Genomic DNA, 22,402 nt, shown 5'->3' on the forward strand with positions numbered 1-22,402 from the left:
GCATTTTTTTGTGTGACAGTAGATGGCCTCTGCAACCTTGTTCGCCATTTTTATGCTAAGCAAATTTAAACAGAAGCTGAATTATTTGTAAAGATTAAAAAAATAAATAGAAAAAAATAGACAAGAATTATGGATCTGCTGCTTAGAACAAGTTGGCATGACATGTCAGTGGTGGACACCAGTCATGGCTCTTATGCACATGGTTTTTATACCCTAGAGCTCAAATAGTTATACTGTAGGAACTGCAATCAGAGGAACTGAATAATCCCCAGTTCCATGCTGTCCGAATGAGTGAAAAAAGGCTTTCTAGGAACTAACTGTGTGTTCTTTATAGGGCCCAAGAAAGATGACAAGCACTGAGATTGGACCATCGTATGTTTTTTATCTTAGTGCCTTATGACTCTCTGCCAGATAGCTTAAAATAACTAGGATAATGTTTTTCTTTCTAAGAGCATCTCATCCTCTGGGTTGATGGCAGTCTATCCATAGCCTCGTTCTCCAGTTTAATGTTTTGCCGCCTGCTCTCTCTCTCACACACACACAGAGAGAGAGAGACAATCTCTCTCTCTCTTTTTTCTCTCTCACACATACCTGTTATGTGCCATGCTGTTTGTTTTATCATCTGGATAATGTAATTTTTTGATTTGAGTTTTTTTTCCCTCGTAGCAGCAGGTTCTGGTGGGGGTTGGTGTGTTGTATTGATGCAAAATACCATAAGGCTCTTCATATTACTCCACTAAAGGCGCTGCTACACACACACACACACACACGCGCGCGCGCGCGCGTATACCTCGATACATGCTCGACTGGTAATCCCTGGCTGGCGTTATATGAAATGTGAATGGTATTCATCTTATCTCTAGTCATTGAAATACTGTTTTCTCAAATTGTTTCTCAAAGTGTCACCTCAAACCATAGTATGTAATGGTAACACAATTACGGTTGTGATGAAAATAACAATCTAATAAGGACCATGATGGCTTATGACCTCCCTTTTCCCTCTGTCTGTGTTTTGTCTTCAGGTGTGTGTCCCCAGAGAGACACCCCTGGGCTCTGCTTGGCAGCGCCCCACCATCCCCCCCGCTTCTCCTCCTCTGCCTCCACCAGCGCAGAGGCCAGAGCTCTGTCTTCCTCTCAAAGCCCAACCCGGACCCCAATCCCAGCCCTAATCCCCCTTCCCTCCCCTCCCCTTCCCCACTGCTCTCCCTCTCCCAACCCCCCAGCCCTGGTGAGGTCGCCCCCGCACAGCCGCCAACACGTCTGCGGAGTGGGTGCAGGCCCCCTCGCCGGGGGCCACCAGTGAGGAGTTGTCGGAGCCCCTGGACAAGCCCCTGGAGAACGATGCGGAGGGCGTGTGGAGCCCCGACATCGAGCAGAGCTTCCAGGAAGCCCTGGCCATCTACCCGCCCTGCGGCCGGCGCAAGATCATCCTCTCCGACGAGGGAAAGATGTACGGTACGCCTCCACACCCCCCCTTACATCTTATGATTTGGTGATATGCACTGACAGGAACATATGCTTTATTTCTACTGTATACTACCTCCAAGCAGTACTTGACACAAACCTCTAGTCCCACTCCCACCACAATCATCAAGCTCCTGGGCTAACCAAACCTGAATGCAATTATGTCAATCAGCAGAAAAAAAAGAACATAGCTAGTAGTCAAATAAAAAGAACAGAACATACAGGTATGTTCAGGTGTTATATTAAAATATTTTTTTACCCAATTCTTGTTTTAATGATGTATTCTGATGTGAAATTTCGGCAGAAATGTAAAAGTAGACCTTATAATGCTAAAAGACTGAACTTATTGATGGCTTGAACACAACCATTTATAACATTTGTTATGACATAAATATAGACCCATTTAACAACATACTGGTAGAGAGGTAGAGGTAGCACCTCAGTATCTTTGGAACACTCATGTAACTTCAGGGCTTAAAGTTCTCAGGCAATGTGCCTGATGTCAGGCGTGGGCGAGGCTGTTTACAGATTGAAAATAGATAATATAAAGTTTATCTGATTATTTCAGGCGCTGCTTTAAGCCCTGTAGCTAAAATAACCTGGTCTTAGCTGTGATGTACCCACACCACATCCAAACCCACACATGATCATGCACCTTGCCCATTGATACATATACCATACTGTACGTATCTGTTTTATGGCTGTGCACTAGCAGTCCATCAGGCTCAGCAAGGATATGTGACCTGCCCAGAAGTGGCCATTATTGCCCATCATGCGTTCTCCACGCAGGCCACAGCAGAACTGTAATTCTGTTACTCAGTGCATCTGAAACGCGGTGGAATAAAAGTGACACTGAAATAGTACGACAGATGCTTCTTCATACTGCCCTCCATCCTTGGCTGTCATAATCTAATAAACAAGCCATTGCGCAGGAATAATTTGTGTCCAGTGCACCACCTGTTATTGTATAGTCACCACAATAGTGCATATGTGGAACTGATATACGAGATAGGGAGGCTCTTGTTGCCTGGAGGCTATAAATAGAGTCCTTGTCCGTTGTAATGGTTTGTGGAGTGGGTCTTGGGCCTTTACTATAAATGTCCTGTCCGGCGGCTCCTCTTTTTGAACTGTCAATAGATGGTTGATAACAGATGAGTTGCTGATTGGCAACGTTTGATAAAGTGAGAGGAACTGTAGAGGCCCCCGTACAGGAGGATGTGGTCAGAGTGTGTGTGTGTGTGTGTGTCTGTGAGTTTGTGTGTGTGTATGTGCCAGCCAAGCGTGTATGCATACGTCCATGAGTCTTATCAGACAAGATCTGTCATCGCGCCGCGCGCTAGACGTTACCCACTGCCGCTGATCGCCTCTAAACCCCTTATAAAGCCCGGCCTAATGGTGGCAGAGGAGGGCGGGGGCAGGTGTCACATTCTGCCAGCGGGAGAGGGGTGGTGGGGTGGTGGGGGTAGCGGTGGTGGTGGTGGTGGTTGTGGTGGAGGTGGGGTGGTGGTGCTGGGGTGAGTTGGGGGTGGGGGTCACCGAGGTGCCCCCTTCCTCCCTTGGGGGTCAGGGGCGGGTGAGCAGCGGAGGGGAGCGCCATGGCTCGTCTGGAATGGTATGCGCTGTGCTCACAGCCTCGGGGTTCAAGGCAGCTCGGCTGTAACCGGAGACCAGAATAGACGTTTACCCTTTGAGCTCTAGCTATGGAGGCAGAGGATGGGGACAAATAAACACCCAAGGTAGGGGCTGGATCTTGCCTGGGTGGAGGGCGGTAGGTGGTGGGTTGCGGTTGGCGTGCAGGGAACCGAGGCTAGGCTGGCATGCATACTCCGCACCTGTCCCACTTCTCTGTACATCTTTATGCTCTGCTCTTCTCTCACTCTCTCCCCCTCTTTCTCTTTCTTTCTCTCCCATTTCCCCTCTCCCCTATCTGAACCCCCTTACTGTCCCCACTCCACTCTCTCTCTCTCTCTCTCTCTCGCCCTCTCTCTCTTCTCTCTTTCCCTGTGTTCAGAGTGATGATTTAGCGGCATGGCACATGGCTCACTCCTCACTCCTTCCCTCCCTCACTCCCTCTCTCCATCTGTCTGTCCGTCAGTCAACAAGTCCGTCTGCCTTTCAGCTCACCTCCAGCTGCTCCCACCCCACCCTCCAGCCCTCCACCCCTCTCCACCCCCCATACCCTCCACCCCCTCCACCCCCCCTCCCTCTTTCCTCACCACCACGACCCCCTCTCCCTCTCTCTGGGCACGAACGGCAGATTTACGACATGAGAACAGAGCGGGCAGGAGGTGGAGGGGGGGTGGCAAGTGTGGGGTGGAGGGCAGAGCGGTGGGGGCGAGTTGCCTGCTATCTCTCCAGTCTCCCCCTGAAGCAGTGTTAACACGGGGGGTCAGGGTCAGCACGCCACGGGTTGCCCCCCCCCACACACACACACCACACACACCTGCAGCACTGGAGAAGTGTAGGGTCAGCTCTCACACGCTAAGAGATAAATTCACACAAAGAGGGGGCTCTTCGCTCTTGCCCATTCTCTGCCACCTCCTCCTGTTTAGTCCTTTGAATGGGTCAAGCAAAAAAACAGGGGGAAGGGAAATGAGTGCAATATTGTTTTGAGTCTGATTTCCAATTGCTGTGATATGAATTGTACTGTGAGTGATAATTGAATTTGTTGAGGTATTATGGTTCACTGGATCCAAATGTTACCTTTTTCTGTACAGTAAAAATGCAAGGCCAGCTATGGGGATCCCCATGGAGGTCCCCTTGTAATCACTGTGAATTCTTCAGGGGGAAGCTTTCTTCCCGGTTTTTCCCCCCAACATTCATAGCATTTTTTCCCACAATACTTTGCATAACCCAGGCCTCGGAGCTCATCCCCTGTTTGACTTATTGGCTCACTTATTAAGAGAGCGTCATACATAATGTTGTGCTTTGTTAGTGTAGCGGTCTGAATATCGACAGAGTTTGCCAAGGAAAACATTTCCTGCCTTCCAGTCAGTTGTGCAGTGACACAGCACTCTGGCCCTCATTGTGAAAAATCACCACAGCTGTTGAAGGCAACAGGCTAGGCAACAGACAATTTCAAGGTGTGAAATGCTACAGACGCATCAGGATTTAGCAAGAACTTGATGCAAACCACTAATCATTTGTTACACACTTTTCAGACTAGCATCTTTTTTTACAGTTGAACAGCCAGGTTTGTTAATGTGACAAATAGCCAAGCTAATCTTGCTAGCCATGTAAATCATTCCGGGTGCTCTTAGCATAACAGATATGCTAGGTGCCACTTGATACCAGCTACCTCACTGTACAGACCCTTAGTTGTGTGAAGCTGTGGCTTCTCTGTGAGTATGCTGTTAGCCCATCTTGGCTAAAGGGGTGTGTTAGCACAGTGGCTGGGGTCACACTGTTGCCAGAGGGCTCATTACTTATGGGCTGAAAAGGGAAGAGTGGCTGGAAAAAGTTGGTTAGCCCTCACTGAGGTCCTAACTTTGCCACTTGGGTGTGAGGTTCGCTAGTGGCTCTGGCCGAGGTGGCGGTGGCGGTGGGGGCTTTTTAATAAAGCTGTTTGTTTTGCAGCAGTACCCGCCACTCAACTCCAGTGGCTCAGGGGGCGCTGGCTGCCATCCCTGGCCCGGGGTGCCAAAGGGCAGGGCTCCGTGTATGACACTAGAGGACATTGGAGACCTGCGGGCGCAAGGTCACATGAGTGGACAGATGCCACCTGTTCTCCACAGCCACCACCACCCTACCCACCCACACATACCCCCCGCCCCCCCCCCCCCCCCCCCCCCCCCCCCCCCTCCAGACACACACACATCCACCCATGTAACCTTCGCCTTCACTTTTGCATGTGATCCGTGTTGTGACTTTGAGGAACAGCATATCTGCTCCAGTTTCACCCCTCCTTCGGTGAGACATTTGATCGTCTTTAGGTTTGTTGGTGTTTGTGCGTGTGTATGTCCAGGCTTTTTATATCATCAGCTAGTTATAGGTGCCAGATTGGAAGGAGGACAGAATGATAGCGTATTAAGGCCCATGAAGTTGCTCTAGGACCTAGAAAGTAACTAACATCAGCTAGGAAACTCAAGGCTGGTAACACAACAATATACAGTGTCAGGGTGCAAGAGAGAGAAAGAGAGAGAGAGAGAGAGAGATAGAGAGAGAGAGAGAGAGGTGGAGGGGGTGGCTGAGAGAGAAGTGGTTTGTGAGGAAACCCAACTCACTGTGGCAGGGGAAATCGCACACAGCCATCAGATTCCTGCTGCCTAAATGTGCCCTTTGTGCTCTCTGCGTTCCCACTGCTAACACTGCATGCATGCGCTGCAGAGAGCAAGAGAGAGAAAACCGTATGGCCGACAGATGTGCCCTGACCCCACCCCCACCTCCCTGCCTCCCCCTCACCCCCCCAACTCCCCCTCTCTCCCCTACACAACTGCACACAGGCTTTTTGTATTACATGGGCCCATGTTGAGATCCTGTCTCCATGGGATTCCATGTTCAGGGAGCAGGAGACAGTTCGGAGCTAACTACTCTCGGAAGGATTGCAGTGACATATTGAGGAGAGGAGCGAGGAAGATAGAGGGAGACATCTTCTTTATGCTCTACCGGAGATGGAGCGCTAGCCCAAGTCTTGAGTCCATGTCCATGAGTGTCTGACCGGAGCAGAGATGATTGTCACTGTGGTCTGAAGCGCAAGTGGTTTTAACAGTCATTCTTTCAGTGACAGTTTTACTGGTCCCCTCACCGCAGGAGTTTTATAAAGAGAGAAGTGCTGATGTAGCGCATTGCTAGCATGACTTATAGCTGCGTGACCCCATAATAATCACCAGACTGGTTTCTCGGGAAGGTGAATGAGTGTGTTTGTGTTTGTTTGTTTGTTTGCTTGCTTGTGCGCTGCCATGCTGCTGTTTGTTCCAAGACTGTTAGGAAGAGCAGCCCAACCCCCCCCCCACCCGCCTCCCATCCCCATCCCCTTCCCCACCAAGCAGATGCAGGAGTCGAGTCAGAGCTGTGGAATGTGTGGAATGTGCAGAGGAGGAGAAGAGGAGGGGGAGAGAGGGAGAGGGAGCGGAAGAGAGAGAGAGAGAGAGAGAGAGAGAGAGAGAGGGGAGGGTGGGGGGGTTGAAGGAGCATCAGGAAAGTGATGAATATGATGCAGAGAAAATGTGATTGAAAGACGAGCTAAATAGTGTTAGACGGAGCGGAGGGCAATGGAGAAGGACAGAAGGAGAGTAGGGCAAGTGAGATCATGGCCAGATGAGAGAGAAGTGTGGCGGCGGAGGGAGGGGAGAGGAGAGGGGGCAGCCGCAGATTTATGAGCCGCTTGGCCTGGGGAATGGCTGCACCTTCGCGTGACACACTACCACTGCCCACTAAGGCCTCTTTCTAACTCCCTAGAGAGAGACAGAGAGAGAGAGAGAGAGAAAGAGAGAGAGACAGATGGAGAGAGGGGGTGGCAAAGAGATGCCGAGCCAGTCGGCGTTTAGGGGGTCTCAGGTGGCCGAAGCTGAACCGTGCTCCCAGAATTCCGGAGCGGAGAGTGTGACCATGACCCCGCTCCGTTGGATCGGTCCCAGTGGACACCATGACCTCATCGTGGTGTGACTCCTTAACCAACGGCTCTCTCTCTCAGTACCTCTCCCTCTCACGCACTCTCACTCCCACTCCCACTCCACTCCCATGCCCTTCGCCGTCCAGTCATTGGGTGCACTGCATTCGTATGTGTGTGTGTGTGTGTGTGTGTGTGTGTGTGTGTGTGTGTGTGTGTGTGTGTGTGTGTGTGTGTGTGTGTGTGTGTGTGGTATTTTTAAGCCACTATGAGCTGTAAAAGGCCGGTTATAAACACATAAAGAAGGGACTCTTTAACAGTTCATTAATGGGTCTGTTTACTGTTAGCAAGTAAATGTTAACTTTGCTTCCGCCCCCCCCCCCCCCCCCCCCGTCTTGGGAAGGTGCTATCTTGTCTGACATTGTGGTCATTTATTCCAGCAGTGTTGATTAATGGGGGTCAGTCTTTCTGTTGAGGTCAGTATGAGGTGGCCTTAGACAATTTTTTCCTTTTATTTCACAATTCACACCTGACATAAGTTGAAGATCAGAGTAGTTTTAGTTTAGTTTAGTAAATGCAGTGTTAAGCTAGCTCCAAAAAATGCCTTTACAAATCATTGAGTACCTTCAGATTCATTAATTTGTATTCCTTTTGAGAGATAACCTCTAGCACACCTGCCAACTGTAAAATGCATTGGTATGAATGTACCTCCATTAAAACAGTCTGTTGGCTGCTCTTATCCATAAACGTTTTTAATAGCATCAGACTCAAGTAACTGAAGAATTGCTATTAAGGAACTTTGTTTGCTGCTTCTCTTTTTTTTTCTTCTTTTGGCTTGAACCTAAAACAGACTTTTCACCATGGGACCATATCACCAGAATTGGGAGACCCTGGAGACTCCTCGATTAATCCCTGAGGGGATTAAAGTAGCGTTAATGCTCATGCATGTTTGACAAACATGACAAGTCTGTTGAGATAAATAACTGAACGCTTGAACAGTTTTCAGCTGGGTGGAGGAAATAATGGGATTGAATGAGAGTGACATAATTGCCTGGATGGGCACGGGGCGCAGTGTAGACAAAACATCTGCAGCCCAATAGAGGCTTACACAAGGATGCCGCTCAGGAGAGCCACAAAGCTTTTGGGTGAGATAGTGCATGACTTTGAATTACTCTTTTTTTTTTCGGTTTATTGTCCTTATGGTGTACTTTGTGATTTGGGCTAAGTCTGCTGCGACTGTATTTCAGCAGCTATCCGGGCCAGGCTTTTCACCTTTGTTGTTGTGGCTGCTGTTGAAGATTGATTTGTGGAAAGTTAGGTCTGAGCAAACATCATCTCGCAGAACCCAATACCCTCGCAGCATGCTCTTGAGAAACGATGTTTGGCATTCCACACCGAATCTGATCACTTTTATTGCCTGGCAGGCCACCCCAGACTCAGGTTTCTTCCCTACGACCCCCTCCAAGCCGCCCGGTGGGCCACGGAGGAGAGGAGAGGAGGTGGGGCAAGGCTGCCACTGAGGCTAAGCAAGGGGCATCACTATGCCAAGAAATTCTAGCAACACACCACCAGTTTGACTTTGCCATGGTATGGCCTTCGTGCCATCCATACATATACACACACACACACACACAGATACACACATACACACACACATACTCTCTCTCTCTCTCTTTCTAAAGTATATATTTTTTGGGCTTTTATGCCTTTAATCGGACAGGAAAGTAGAGAGACAGACAGGAAGTGAGTGGGAGAGAGAGTTGGGGTGGGACCACGGGCCGGGAGGACCACGGGCCGGGAATCGAACCCGGGTCGCCGGCGTACGGTGTAGGTGCCCCAGCCAGTCGCACCATGGCTGGGGCTCTCTCTCTCTTTCTGATGGTTTTATTTCAGTAGATGTGAAGAATGAAGAAAGAAAGACCAAAACTGAATGGATGAAAAAATGAATGTATGAATGAATGAATGAATGAATGAATGAGACAGTAAAAAAGAAAGGCTATATGGATGACAATGGAACAAGCTGAAGATTTACTGCGGTCGTAAAGAGGCATATTCTATAAACATTGACACACACACCAGCTGTAGGCCACTCCTGTGTTTCACCAGTGCTTCCCCCTCGCCTGTCCCTGCTGTCCACGCCGAGCTGTGAGTCTCTCCGAGCCCTCGGTCCTCCCCCTGGATCGCATGGCCGGGCCCCCTTCACCTGCTCCGCCACTGTGACCTGTCTGTCAGCACTGGGCCAGTGCCCTCACAGATCACACACACGGTGCTAACACACGCAGGCACGCACACACGCACGCACACACGCACGCACACACGCACACATACTGTACACACACACACACACACACACACACACACACACACACACACAAACACACTCTCTCTCACACACACACACACACACACACACACACAGGCATACACGGCCAGTGTGAACCCAAGACCCACACATGTACTTACAGCACATGCCACCACACTCACTCTCTCTCTCACACACACACACACACACACATGAACCGGCTTGCAAATATTCATGCACAACGTATACAGGTCCACACGTGTTATTTACCTTCATTTGCCTGGCTTATTTTTCACTCAGGACATCACATACCCCTCTGACTCACACCCCTCATGTCCCTAGCCAATTAACCGATCTCCGAGCGCCGTGATGAGGTTGTCTCAGTAAACATTTTCCCACCGTGTCAAACAACCCCGTGTTCCCCCGGCTCCTGCCCAACACCAGGCATGTGTTTCTGTCGTCATGCTCCACCGCCACCAGCTCCACTCCTGCCACTGATCCAGTGACACATGCGTTTTCAGATGAGCTAGGTGATATATTAGCATCTGCTTAAATGTGATGCCGGCCGAAGAGTTTGACCTCCGTGTGGGTCGTTGGGTGGGGGCTGAGGGGGGGAAGGGGGGCTTTGCTTTTGCGTAATGTTTTTTCTTACCCTTCTCACTCCCGCAGGACGGAACGAGCTGATAGCGCGATACATCAAGCTGCGGACTGGGAAGACGCGGACACGGAAGCAGGTGAGACAGATGCAGAGCCCCCCCCCCACCCCTACACACCCCCTACACACATAAACACACACCAGCTACCTCTACATGGCCCGCCATTCCCAACATACACACACAAGCATCTGAGAGGAAACAGGGCAGAGCTGAAGGCTGAGGGTGACTTCTCTCGTCCGTCACCACCACCACCATTGCCACCCCCCTCCCGCTCAAACCGAGGCTGTGGTGGGGTGATTTACCACCCTCGGCCCTGGGCACAGATGCTCGGAGGGATCGAGTGTCGGTGTGGCTCTTCAGCACCTCACGTAGCCCCTGCTCGTTAGAGGCCCCGGGCGGCCAGGGGGGCCCAACGGCGAGTTATGGGCAGCGGAGGGCACTTCACAGAGCAGCGGGCCCAGCGCAGGGATTTGGAATCCAGTAGGGACCTTGGCATTTGATCCACAGGCTCTCGTCTGGCCCATATCACAAGCTGGGGGTCTAAGCCCCTTATCTGAGATGAGATGACAGGAGTGTGAGGGTGGTGAGGAAAATGTTTGTGAGAGAATGCTGGAGGAGAGACAGAGTGATAAAGAACGAGGGAAAGAGAGAACAAGAGAGGGATCTCTTGCTACTGCTACCGAATTGATACCGAAGTGATACTATATATAGAACATCATGAACACAATTCAGTCTTGCACTATTGGAGTTACACATCTTATAGATATCATGTGTCACATATTGAAACACGCTAACAAAATATGACTTCATGGCCTATGATATTGATAGTCAGGAGAGCATGCCTATTAATTTTATCCGGCACATTTTACTTCCCTACCTACATAATTGATTTTGTTGATAAACGTTGTCTCTTACTGAAATGAGGTATGCACTTCTTGTTATCTTAATGTTGTATTGGTACTATCGTACAGTGCTTTACAGTGCCTTATATCTCTCCTCCAGGTCTCCAGTCATATCCAGGTCCTGGCGCGACGGAAGGCCCGGGAGATCCAGGTGAAGCTGAAGGTGTGGTCATCCACTGTTCACCACACTGTCCTCTCACTGACCTCTCACTGACCTCAGGGCTCTCAAGCCGCACGGCTGGGAGGCAGAGGTGGCCACTGGCCAGGCTTACTGTAGACTCTTTCACACGTCCTGACGCCTTTTAGAAAATGAGAAAAAAATCAATCCCTCCAATACCCAGCTTAATTTTTGGATAATGCAAAGCACACATTGTGTGGTGGTAGCTGTATTGCATTGGAGGTGAGATGAGGTGTATAGAAGTCATGCTCTTCAGTGTGCGAGTAATACTGTAATTCTTGCCCTGTACTGTACATACAATATCATGTTATGACAGTTATCTTAGGTGTGCATAACGTCACTTCTGCTATTTGTGCGGAAACACAGCGTCATGTGTGCCCCACCAAGTGCATTTGAGGAGCATATCAGCGGAGGTGTTAATGTCCGTGGCTTTTACCCGCGTCTCACGTTGCGTGCGCCGCTCGCCACAGTTAGTGTTTTCAACGTTTGCCGCTTGACTTTCTCCGCGCAGAGGTCGAGCGGCTGGCTGGCTGGCTGGCTGTTCAGTCACGTCGGCCGGGTTCAGCTGCCCCGGGGTTCAGGTGCGGCTGCTCACATGGGTCGCCGCCTCTCTTTTTTTTTTTTTTTTAAATATGTATTCCTTGTAATGGAGAATGTGGTCAGATGCGCGAGCTCCGTTTCTTGGAAGGAGGACTAGAAGAAGAGCGTGCGCTGGCTGCTCTCCACCTCCTCTGAAGGCCCCTGTCGGTGGAGAGGTGAGGAGAGGTGAGGAGAGGCGAGGCGACGCACCCTTGGGATGGTCCCCTTACTCCCTGTACCGCTTCTCTACTGCTGCCAGCCAGAGGCAACATGAATGGTTAGTTAGGCAGAGTGAAGCACCATAGTGTTTTACGAGGTGCCTCTCTCCCTCTCCCTCTGGCTCTGTTGGACTTGGATGCTAACTGGCCAGGTCTCATGTTCCTGCGGGTTGAAGTCGGCCGCTGGTTCCCGGCATGACCCCCAGGAGAGACACAGGCGGCTTGTCAGCACCCCCCTCTCTCTGCCAGGGCCATAAACCTCCCTGTGCGCCCCTCCCCGGGGCCCTGCGTGGGGAGCGGCAACACGCTGGCTGGGACCAGGCTTGCGTAACTGCCACTCTGCCTCTGTGGCTCTCCTGACGGGCTTGCGTAAGAGACAGTGGTGGTGGCATTAGGGTTCTCTATTTCTTGTACTACATCCCCTTGATGTTTGATTGAAAGGCCCTGGCCATCCTATTAGGGACAGAGCTTTTTCCCCCCATGGAAAAAATGTCTTTTAGCTTTTGTTGATGTACCTAACAACCCTCACTTACAAATTCCAGGTGTTCTCTTATTGCTAATTCTCCACATTGCAGCGATCTCTCTGAGAGGATGTATCCCATTTAGATAATTTAGTGTTCCTGGAACATGAGCTGTCGGTAGGCCTCTGCTAGTTCTAAACTCTAACATGGAGTGTTGCTTTAACCCCGTGTTTCCTGTCCATGCAGGACCAGGCAGCCAAAGACAAGGCGCTCCAGAGCATGGCCAACATGTCATCTGCTCAGATAATCTCCCCTACTGCCTTTCAGAACAAGATGGTGCTGCAGGGTCTTCCCCGGCCAACGTACCCCACGGCTGGCGGGGTGAGTGAGAGAGAGCTGACCCAGAGCTGGCCACAGTTAACCTGATGCAGAAATGATCATCAAAGGAACCTTGCCCACTTGTATGTGCGTTCATGGGGGACGTGTGAAACTCACCTGTTGCTGTTTTTGTTGTTGTTTTGTTTTGCAGTTTTGGCACGGTGCGCTTCCAGGACAGCCTGCTGGCCCTGAAGAGTAAGTCCATCTCCTACATTTCTCTCTGTCTGTGTGCATGTGTCTGTTTGTGTGGATATACAGTATATATACAGTATATATTTCATTGTGCATGTACAGTACATGTGTATTCGTTTGGCTGTCTGTGTGTGTGTTTGTGTGTGTGTGCATATCAGTGTCTCGTGTCTGTGTGCTCTAGCCCTGTTTTTGTCTGGACACCTTGTCTGGTCTTTCCCTGACCGTGAGCACGTCTGGGCGCTGGGCTTTACGCGTGGGCGGATCGTCTCGCCACTGAGCCGCCGCCAAACAAACGGGCTTTGCAGCCAAAGTCGAGTCTTGCCAGGGAGAAATTCACAGCTTTTGTACCTCTGGATAAGGTTTCCTCATCAGCCCTAAATTTAGACGCCGCTATTAGCGGCCGCGCGGAGCGATTAATCACGTCCCCAACAGACGTGCATTAAATGTGATCTAATCAAACGGCGTAAAAACAGCCGGGCCCCTGGCATGTGCTACAGGCCACCTTCGGCCACGGGCTGTTGGATGTGTTGGTGTTGTTTGATTCATTACGTGTGGACTGGTAATAAGAGGGACCGCTGACCGTCACTCACTCGACCACTTTTGTCCCCATGCAGCATCAAGCCCTTTGCCCAGCAGAGCTACGCCATGCAGGCCTCCGGCCCTCCACCCATAACAGGTACGCTCACCTGTGTGACAACAAGCCATTTCGAAAAGTATACCTGGCTGTCCAGCTTCAGGAGTGTAGTTGGACAACAGCACAACGAGTGTGTGACGGGCATGGATAACACTGACCATGCCAAGAATTTTTATGTCTGATGCATTCTACAAGTGTGTGTCCCTCCTTAGTCACAAAACTCAGAACACACTCATAGAAATTCTGTCTATTCTCCATGGGTGCCTTTGCACTGTAAGAGCTTAAACTCTTGACTGAGGGAGTGTGTGTGTGTGTGTGTGTGTGTGTGTGTGTGTGTGTGTGTGTCTGAGCAGGTTACGAGAGCACAGCGGGCCTGACCATGTCCCCCAGCGCTCCCCCCTGGCAGGGCCGTAGCATTGCCAGCTCCAAGATCCGCATGCTGGAGTTCTCCGCCTTCCTGGAGCAGCCGCAGGACTCTGAGACCGTGAGTTGTCCCTCGCCGTCCAGCCTCTCTGTCCAGCCTGTCCCTGCCATCTCACCCCAAAACACAGCAACCTTTTGAAAATGTCACCAAAAAATATCATTAGCAAGGTGCTTTAATAAAGTTTGGATCCCAAAGTGTAACATCAGGGTGCAACTTGTAACATGTTTGGTGGATTTTTATGTCCTCTCCTCAGTTCAACAAGCATCTGTTTGTGCACATCGGTCAGTCCAACCCTACCTTCAGCGACCCCTACCTGGAGGCGGTGGATATCCGACAGATTTACGACAAGTTCCCCGAGAAGAAGGGAGGCCTGAAGGAGCTGTTTGAGAAGGGACCGGGCAATGCTTTTTTCCTCGTCAAGTTCTGGGTAAGTCTTCCACACTTCATCTCGTAATTTAGCTGCTTCAAGTAGTCCTCTAGTGATGCCTCTGGTCATACAAGGTCACTCTGGAGACAAATATGCGGCCTGCTGCCATGAGGATACTCTCATTTTGAAGATTTAAAACTAGACACTGGCCCCAGAAAGAAGGTGGGACGTGTGCTGCATTTTTTTGTGTGTGTGTGTGTGTGAATGTTACACAATTACACAATATAGGTTCTCCACAACAAATGAGGAGTCAATTTATTTGAACACAGAAGGCACACACACAGACAACAAAGGCTAAGGAGAGCTAAAAGAATACCTTAAAATGTGGTGCAAAGGATAAAAGGACACCTTTTTGTTTCTGATATTGAAGACTGCAGTAGGAGCTTGTTTGAAGAACAAGAGCTGAATGAAGTAGGGCAGAATGACAGAAGACTGCAAATATAACAAGGAAGTTTGCCCATTAAGGCCTTTGATATTAAGATTAAAATATTAATTGTTCTTCTTAAAATGCAATTAAGTCCATCAAACGTTTTTATACAATATACAGTGACGTGTTCTAGAAGGTGCACTTGTTACAAACCGCAAGGCAGAGTTATAGACAACATCCATTTTTTTAGGAGGCATTGAGACTGGCATACATACATATAATGTCACTATAATATAAAATACTAATAGAAAGGTTCTTTGGACCAGTGTTTTTCTAATTAAAAAACAAAAACCTATCTTGGGTCAATTATTTAAAAAAATATTATCTATATGGACTTGGACAAAGGATTTGTGTGTGTGTGTGTGTGTGTGTGTGTGTGTGTGTGTGTGTGTAGGGCCTTGAGTTGGAGAGTGGCAAAGCTGCTCTTTCAGAACAGACATCTGAGCTTGGGCACCTGTCACCCTAGTGCTATTAGGCTGAACCCACCCCCTCTGCACAACACACACAACCACTTATTTATAGAGTCCCCTCTGAGAGAGAGTGAGACAGAGAGAGAGAGAGAGAGAGAGAGAGAGAGAGAGAGAGAGAGGGGGGGGGAGAGAGAGAGCACAGGAAAAGGAGGGGGGTGTTTAGTCTGCAGTTAGCCTCTCTGTTGACCTTTTCCTATACCTGCAGATCTTGATGAGAGTTGTGGGCAGAAATATTTGCTTTTCTGACATTTGTTTTCACTGCAACATATTAGGTGTGTTTGTTCTGTGTTTATGCACCATATGTGTGAATGTGTGTGTGTGTGTGTGTGTGTGTGTGTGTGGGTGGGTGTGCGCACGTGTGTGTGTATGTGCGTGCGTGCGTGCGTGCGTGCGTGCGTGCGTGCGTGCGTGCGTCACATGGTCCCCACTGTAGCACTATTTACCCTGGGGGGACTGAGGTGAGCAACAGTTATTTGATTCATTATTTAGGCCTCAGGCACTGACAACAATTGATGAATTTAAACACAGGAATGTCCTGAAGGAAAGCGACAGAGAGAGAGAGAGAGAGAGAGAGAGAGAGAGAGAGAGAGAGAGGTGAAAAAGGAGAGTGTAGACAAAACAGCCATGCATCAACAGAGGGACAGCGTCCTTCTCTCTTATGACGCCAAGGAAAATGAGAATGGTGCAGAACGATATGGCTTTAAGGCATAGAGTTTATGATTCCTCCCGCTCTGGTTCAGCCTTAATAAAAGGTGGTGGGATTTGTCATGCTTACAGCAAGCTTATGATACTGTTCTTCACCTCAGGTGTGTTTTGAACATTAAGAAGACACCAAGCCTCTGAATGCGTCTGAAAGTGTGTCTGCATTTTCCTGCATGCACATTGAGAAGTATTCATATAATTTTTTACGAAAAATAACACCCCAAAAAAGTCAGGCTGAGGCAGGGAAGCAGGTCATGACTTCAGTAGTGTTCACCTTCGTGTGTGCCCTGTGCCCCTCAGGCTTTGGTTGACATGGCAACGTTGACTAGCGCTAGCGGGCCCGCTCCAAAGCTATGGCGCTCCATATTGAATTTTAGCGCGGCGGGGCCGAGGCCAGCCTGTCCACACAGCGCCTGCAGGCCTGTCCTAACGGATCGTCTCGCGCCTTTGAAGTGCCGGCCCAATCTGATTTGAGCCGCCTTTGCTAAATTGTTACACAGTAGCCGGGTGTGCCGTAATGCAATTTTCCGGCGTGGCGGGATGTTGATTGTAATTGGATGAATTCCCTCGCAGGCCGTTAAGACGCGGTGAGTCTGGGGCCGCCACGGCTTCGGAGAGCGTAGGCCCACCGGCCGAAATGAAGACAAATGAGGGAATTATGGGAGAAAAAAAAAAAAACGAGGGGTGGCGGGAGGCAGGGCTGGGAGGAGAGTGTGGGGGAGAGTGTGCGGGGGGGTGACGGCTGTAGAAGATGTAGAGGAGAACACAGGAGGCACCATGGGCAGTTTCGCTTATTTACCGAGGCCATCAACAAAGGGGGTGGAAATGGCGCATAGGCCTCAATTACGGCGACAGCAGCAGCAGTGGAGGAGGAGGAGGAGCAGGAGGAAGAGGGATATGGCAATAGCCAAAAAGACGCGGTTCCACCGCCGGCCTCTCCGAGGGCGCCCCGGGGCCCTGCTGCTAAAACCACCTGCCCGGTGCCGAGCATCTTGGGAATGCCAGGGCCGGATTGGCGGGCTAAGCTAAGTCAACACGCCGCGGGCCAGTGCTAGTTTCCAGGCTTTGCGGAGCGCCGGCCGTGGCCTGTGTTGAGCTCGGCGGCCCTCGCCGAAAGCCCTAACGCCGAGCGGTGGCGTGCGCCCATGTGCTGGCGCTAAAGCCACGAGCTGCTCATCGGACGGCCCTATTATCTGTGAATGGCAGTTTTGTGACACACTCTCTCCCTCGCGCTGACTCACCACGCGGAGAAAAAGGCCATCTCTTGTTCCGAAATGCTGCGCAGGAAGTCCAGACAAGAGGTTGCACTGACCCGTGTAATGCTAAATGAGGCTGGGGGAGGCTGTGCCCCGTGTCGCTCCTCTTTAACTCTGCTAGACATTAAGATATGCACAAACAAACCGCTGGGAAATCTGTCATTATATAAGTGAATATAGCTCCTACGCTGCAAGTGTCATGCCTTATTCTGTTGTTTTGGTGTACTGCCTTTATGGTATTTAAGCAAATCATTTGATATTTCACCTCACAACATATTTTTAGGGTCTTGAGACAAACAACAATCGTTCCTGGTGTAAAAGATTGAGAATATGTATGTAAGGGAAACCAGCAAACATGACTAACTTGTTGTTTCTGTAAAGGGATGTATGTGAGATGGAGTGTACAAAGATGTCTCTGTAGATAGGTAACTAACATTATCTTTTGCCAGCTCTAATGTTATGTCCATGTTCCTCGTCCAGGCGGACCTGAGCATCAATCTCCAGGACGACAGCAACTATTTCTACGGCGTGTCCAGCCAGTACGAGAGCTCTGACAACATGATCATCACCTCCTCCACCAAGGTCTGCTCCTTCGGCAAGCAGGTGGTGGAGAAAGTGGAGGTGAGGAAGAGGAAGGGGGTTGGAGAGAGATGGGGGATACAAGAGAATAGCTCGAGGCATTCCCTTAACGTCCTCCTATGAGACGTGGCCATGTGTTTCCTAATCATGAGGTATATGTGGTCATTAGTGTCTGTTAGTAGCCTTGGCTGTCACTTATGAGTTCAGACACCTGATACACCGTGGTTATATACTATGACACATATGGCAGTATGTGCATTATGTATCGTGAAAGACCACAACACTCGGACATTTGTGTACCAGTGTAAAATGTAATGTATTCTGGTGACTGCTCTAAAGGTGAATATTTCACATTTTGCAGACAGATGCCACTTTTATTCACATAGACTGAAATTGCGATTGAATTGCATTATGTAGCATGCTACTGGACATACTCAAGATGCATGTTGAAATTGATGCATTTTTGATGATTTGTTAAACTTTTTGCCCCCCCCCCCCCCCCTGGTCCCTCCCTCCCCCATTCCCCCCTCCCCATTTCTCTCTCTTCTTCTCTCCAGACGGAGTATGCACGCTTTGAGAACGGCCGCTATGTGTTTAGAATTCATCGCTCACCACTGTGTGAATACATGATTAACTTTATCCACAAGCTCAAGCACCTCCCAGAAAAATATATGATGAACAGTGTACTGGAGAACTTCACCATCCTGCAGGTAAACAGCTGATCCCAGCACACACACATAAATGTGATTATCATATACTGATCATAGGAGGAAAGTTACATGCCCCATACTTATGCATCCAAGCTACACTGGCTACCTATAGCCACTCGCACCAAATTCAAATCACTAATGCTTGCCTGCAAAGTAGTCTCTGTTTCTGCAGCCACTTACTTGAAAGCCCTTATACTGTACAGGCATATTTTACCACCTGACCATCGCGCTCCTCAGATGAACCACCTCTAGCTCTGCTACCCTTACGCTCAGGGCAATCCAAACTCATCTGTTGTTCCCCATTGGTGGAATGGATGCATTACAATGTAAATGTAATGCATCCATTCTAATGGAACACCATAATATGTTATCATACATCATACAAGATCAAACTAAATCATGAAATATGAATTACAGTAAACTGTGTGGTCATTAGCGTTTTGATAAAAGGGGAAAATGCCACTTCACAGTGGTGCTTAACAGCAGGGATATATATACAGTATATATATGTCCCATCTTTTCAGATTACTAATTTTACACCTTTCACACATTTTAGACTGACCAACAGTACAAACATGCTAGTTCCCATGCCAGCTCTGAGTCAGTGTCATCCATTGCTGAGCTTAGATTGGACATGGCTCTATGGCTCTGTGCTCACTGGCTTAGTTTTCATGGGTATGAAATATGGTCTTGTGTGACCTCACTTTCATGGAACTCCCATGTAGTTGATATTACAGTCTAAGATGCCAACGTTACTCACTCTGTCTGTGTGTGTGTGTGTGTGTGTGTGTGTGTGTGTGTGTGTGTGTGTGTGTGTGTGTGTGTGTGTGTGTGTGTGTGTGTGTGTGTGTGTGTGTGTGTGTGTGTGTGTGTGTGTGTGTGTGTGTGTGTGTGTGTGTGTGTGTGTGTGTGTGTGTGTGTGTGTGTGCGTGCGTGTGTGTGTGCGTGCGTGTGTGCATGTGTGTGTGTGTGTGTGTTACATGTGGTGTGAAAATGCAGAGCTAGCTTTTCACGGTCACAAAAACCCATCCTGATGAGTCCACCCTCTACTCTCCATGTACGCCAGTGTGCTGCCCACACACATAGCCCCACCACTGTGAGTCTGATGACTCTTAAATGGGCCATGGCAGTGAATGCACATAACAGTGTCTCCGCAGTAACAGGCCGTCCTCCTGTCGAGGACTATGGCGCTGGTGTTTTCTCTCCCCGCTAGTGCGTGCTGGCTGGGGCCGAGGGACAAAGCTGGTATTGAGCCCCCTCAGTAGACAATAGCCAGCAGGCCATAAGGGCCCACTCACTGGCAGACATGTGCTCTCAATAGGGTGATTTACTTCATATTAGCCGCGACACATGGACAAATACACACACACAGAGAGAGAGTGAGAGAGAGAAAGAGAGAGGGAGAGAGAGAACGAGAGAAAGACTGTCTGTTGAAAGATATTCTTGCATTATTGATGGTATTTCATATGAAACCAATGGGCCATTCATGCTCCTAACAAGAACTGTAATATGGGTAGATTTGAAAAGATATACAGAGGCTAATTTTGTTGTGAGTTGGTTATGCCATTGGCGTTTCCCTTGAGTGCAATGCATAGCTTATCACATTAAGAAACTAAAGGAAACCCTATGCACACTGCTATAACACAAACTCAAATAACGCATCTTTACTGTGTCTAATATATTTTAGTGCCATCAAAGATGCTGTCTGTATTACAGTGTTCTCTGTATTCTATGGAGGGTTCCCCCTGTGGAGAATTTTATGATTCAGTAGATTATCTGAAAGAGTATTAATGCCTTTGAGTTGTTTAATGACATTTAATGAATGTTTACACTGCAGTTGTTATGAAGTCGGTCTGGTCACAGTTTCCCTGGGTGTACCTTGTATTAATGAAGATGTGATGAAATGTCATCTCTCTCCCTCTATCATCCCCCTCCCCCCCCCCCCTCTCCCCCCTCTCCCCATCCTTCTCTGTAGGTGGTGACAAACAGGGATACACTGGAGACGCTGCTATGCGTGGCTTACGTGTTCGAGGTGTCCACCAGCGAGCATGGGGCCCAGCATCACATCTACAGGCTGATCAAAGATTGAGAGCCAAGGAGGGAGGCCTCCCTTTCAAACCTTTTACCACTACCGACAAAAAAAACACTACCACAACCAGTGAACCTCCAAACCCATCAACCACCACAACCTCCCCTTTCTGCACCATCTCTTCTCCTCACCACTGGACTCCGATCGATATCCTGCTCATGTCAAGTCGGAGACAAGCTAACACTGGGGCCGTCTCGAGCTGTCTGTCCAGGCCAGACCATCCAGGGTGGATGAAGCTGACGGACGAACAGAGAGACCAGTAGACATGACGTGGATGTTGATGTGGATCCGCTTTGGGCGCCTGAGCAGCAGGAGCCAGGTCTACCACATCGTCGCTGTGCGGGGGAATACACACAAGAGATGTAACAATGGATCCCCACTTGGGTCTTTTTTTGTTTGTTTGTTTGTTTGTTTGTTTTTGTTTTTCATTTTTTACTGCGGGAGCCACACCTTGAGATGTTGCATGATACTACCCCCTCTCCTCTTCCCCGATCCTGTTTTACTAGTGCGTGTTTGTGTTTTCCTATTCATTTTTTCACACACAGCTGCGCGGACTAACGTGGGTTCTAGCAACATCTAGTGACAGGTTTAAGCAAGTGGCTCAAGGAAATAGTTCTAAAGAGACTCGCCAGCGAGAGAACTGAAAAAGTTGGAGTGAAGTGAAGTGGAGTGGAGTGGTCAGTGCCTGTGTGTTTGGTTTCTGTGTCGTCAGTATTTTGTGGCGTTTTTACCATTTTCTGATCCGCCTCGTTGAGACCGTGCGGTAATGGAGGATGCAAAAAAATGATAATGATGAAAAGATTGTGTATTATGTATGTATCTTCATCCTGTTTGATTTTCATATGTTAAATAATATTTATCTTTAGTATTGTTGGATGAATATGAGCGCAATTCACTTACGTTAAACTGTGCTAACTTGAACCAGAATGGAATTCTCTCGGAAATGTAGGAGAATGTGGAAGAGAATGCTGGAATTGTATCTTCATAGGTCTGTGAAAACGAAAGGTGAAAATAAAACTGAAAATGTACATATCATTACTTGATACTGGGCTTCCTTGCTTGATTTTATTCATCTGTACTTTGCTCAGTAATTTTACTTTTACATAACATAAACTGACCCAAACAATTCATTGTACTGTTGGCATAAATATGGAGGCATTTCAAGTTTCATGTTTTTAACAGATGAGATAAGGCAGTGGAAGCATGATGATGTTTTAATAGACCAATAGTGCCATCTAGTGGTGACATATTCTAGCACGATAGTCTGCACTAGAACTACCAGATAGAAACGTGCATAGCCTTCGTCTGGCAAATTACCGGCATGCCAGTTAAGATAGTTCTTTAAAGCAAAAATCCCATTTTGGGTAATGCTTTTAACTTGAACTTGCCACTTTGTAGTGAGTTATTGCAATTACCCCCCCATAATATTTGTGTGTGCTGTAACAGAGACCTTTTAACACATAAAACTTTCACTGACTCCCACATACATCAGCCACCACAGGTCTCTGGCAATCATCAGTTTGATAAATGGCCTTAAAACCACTTTCCATTGTCTCTGAGCCAGAGCAAGCACATGGTCTTGCCAGGACCTAATTGAAACCTCCCCTGTTTGAAGTATCAATCTCACCTCCACAGTCCATATTCAGAGAGAGGACAATAGGTCAGAGAAAAAGTGTTAGAGAACCTCTCAGATTAGAGCATATTTGTGACCCGACGCAAGTGACCCAGACATATTTTTATGCCTTGGCACAAAACTAAGGTGTTCCAGCATTTGCATCGGTAATCTGCAGTGCAGCTGCATTCTGG

The 22,402-nt window shown here is 48.7% G+C and overlaps 1 protein-coding gene across 1 annotated transcript in view; it reads left to right on the forward strand.

Annotated features, from left to right (window-relative positions):
- LOC134094405 (transcriptional enhancer factor TEF-3-like) overlaps window positions 1-21,639 on the forward strand; it is a 25,607-nt gene extending 3,968 nt beyond the window's left edge. The window contains exons 3-13 of the mRNA XM_062547913.1: window positions 1,234-1,455; window positions 9,984-10,048; window positions 10,973-11,035; window positions 12,555-12,689; window positions 12,838-12,881; window positions 13,493-13,554; window positions 13,866-13,996; window positions 14,190-14,363; window positions 17,699-17,839; window positions 18,355-18,507; window positions 20,483-21,639. Coding sequence (XP_062403897.1) covers window positions 1,234-1,455; window positions 9,984-10,048; window positions 10,973-11,035; window positions 12,555-12,689; window positions 12,838-12,881; window positions 13,493-13,554; window positions 13,866-13,996; window positions 14,190-14,363; window positions 17,699-17,839; window positions 18,355-18,507; window positions 20,483-20,596 — 1,304 coding nt within the window. The 3' untranslated portion in view covers window positions 20,597-21,639. The remainder of the gene's footprint in view (window positions 1-1,233; window positions 1,456-9,983; window positions 10,049-10,972; window positions 11,036-12,554; window positions 12,690-12,837; window positions 12,882-13,492; window positions 13,555-13,865; window positions 13,997-14,189; window positions 14,364-17,698; window positions 17,840-18,354; window positions 18,508-20,482) is intronic.
- The last annotated feature ends 763 nt before the right edge of the window (window positions 21,640-22,402 follow it).

Source organism: Sardina pilchardus, chromosome 10, assembly GCF_963854185.1.
Source record: "Sardina pilchardus chromosome 10, fSarPil1.1, whole genome shotgun sequence".
Classification (NCBI taxonomy): domain Eukaryota; kingdom Metazoa; phylum Chordata; class Actinopteri; order Clupeiformes; family Clupeidae; genus Sardina; species Sardina pilchardus.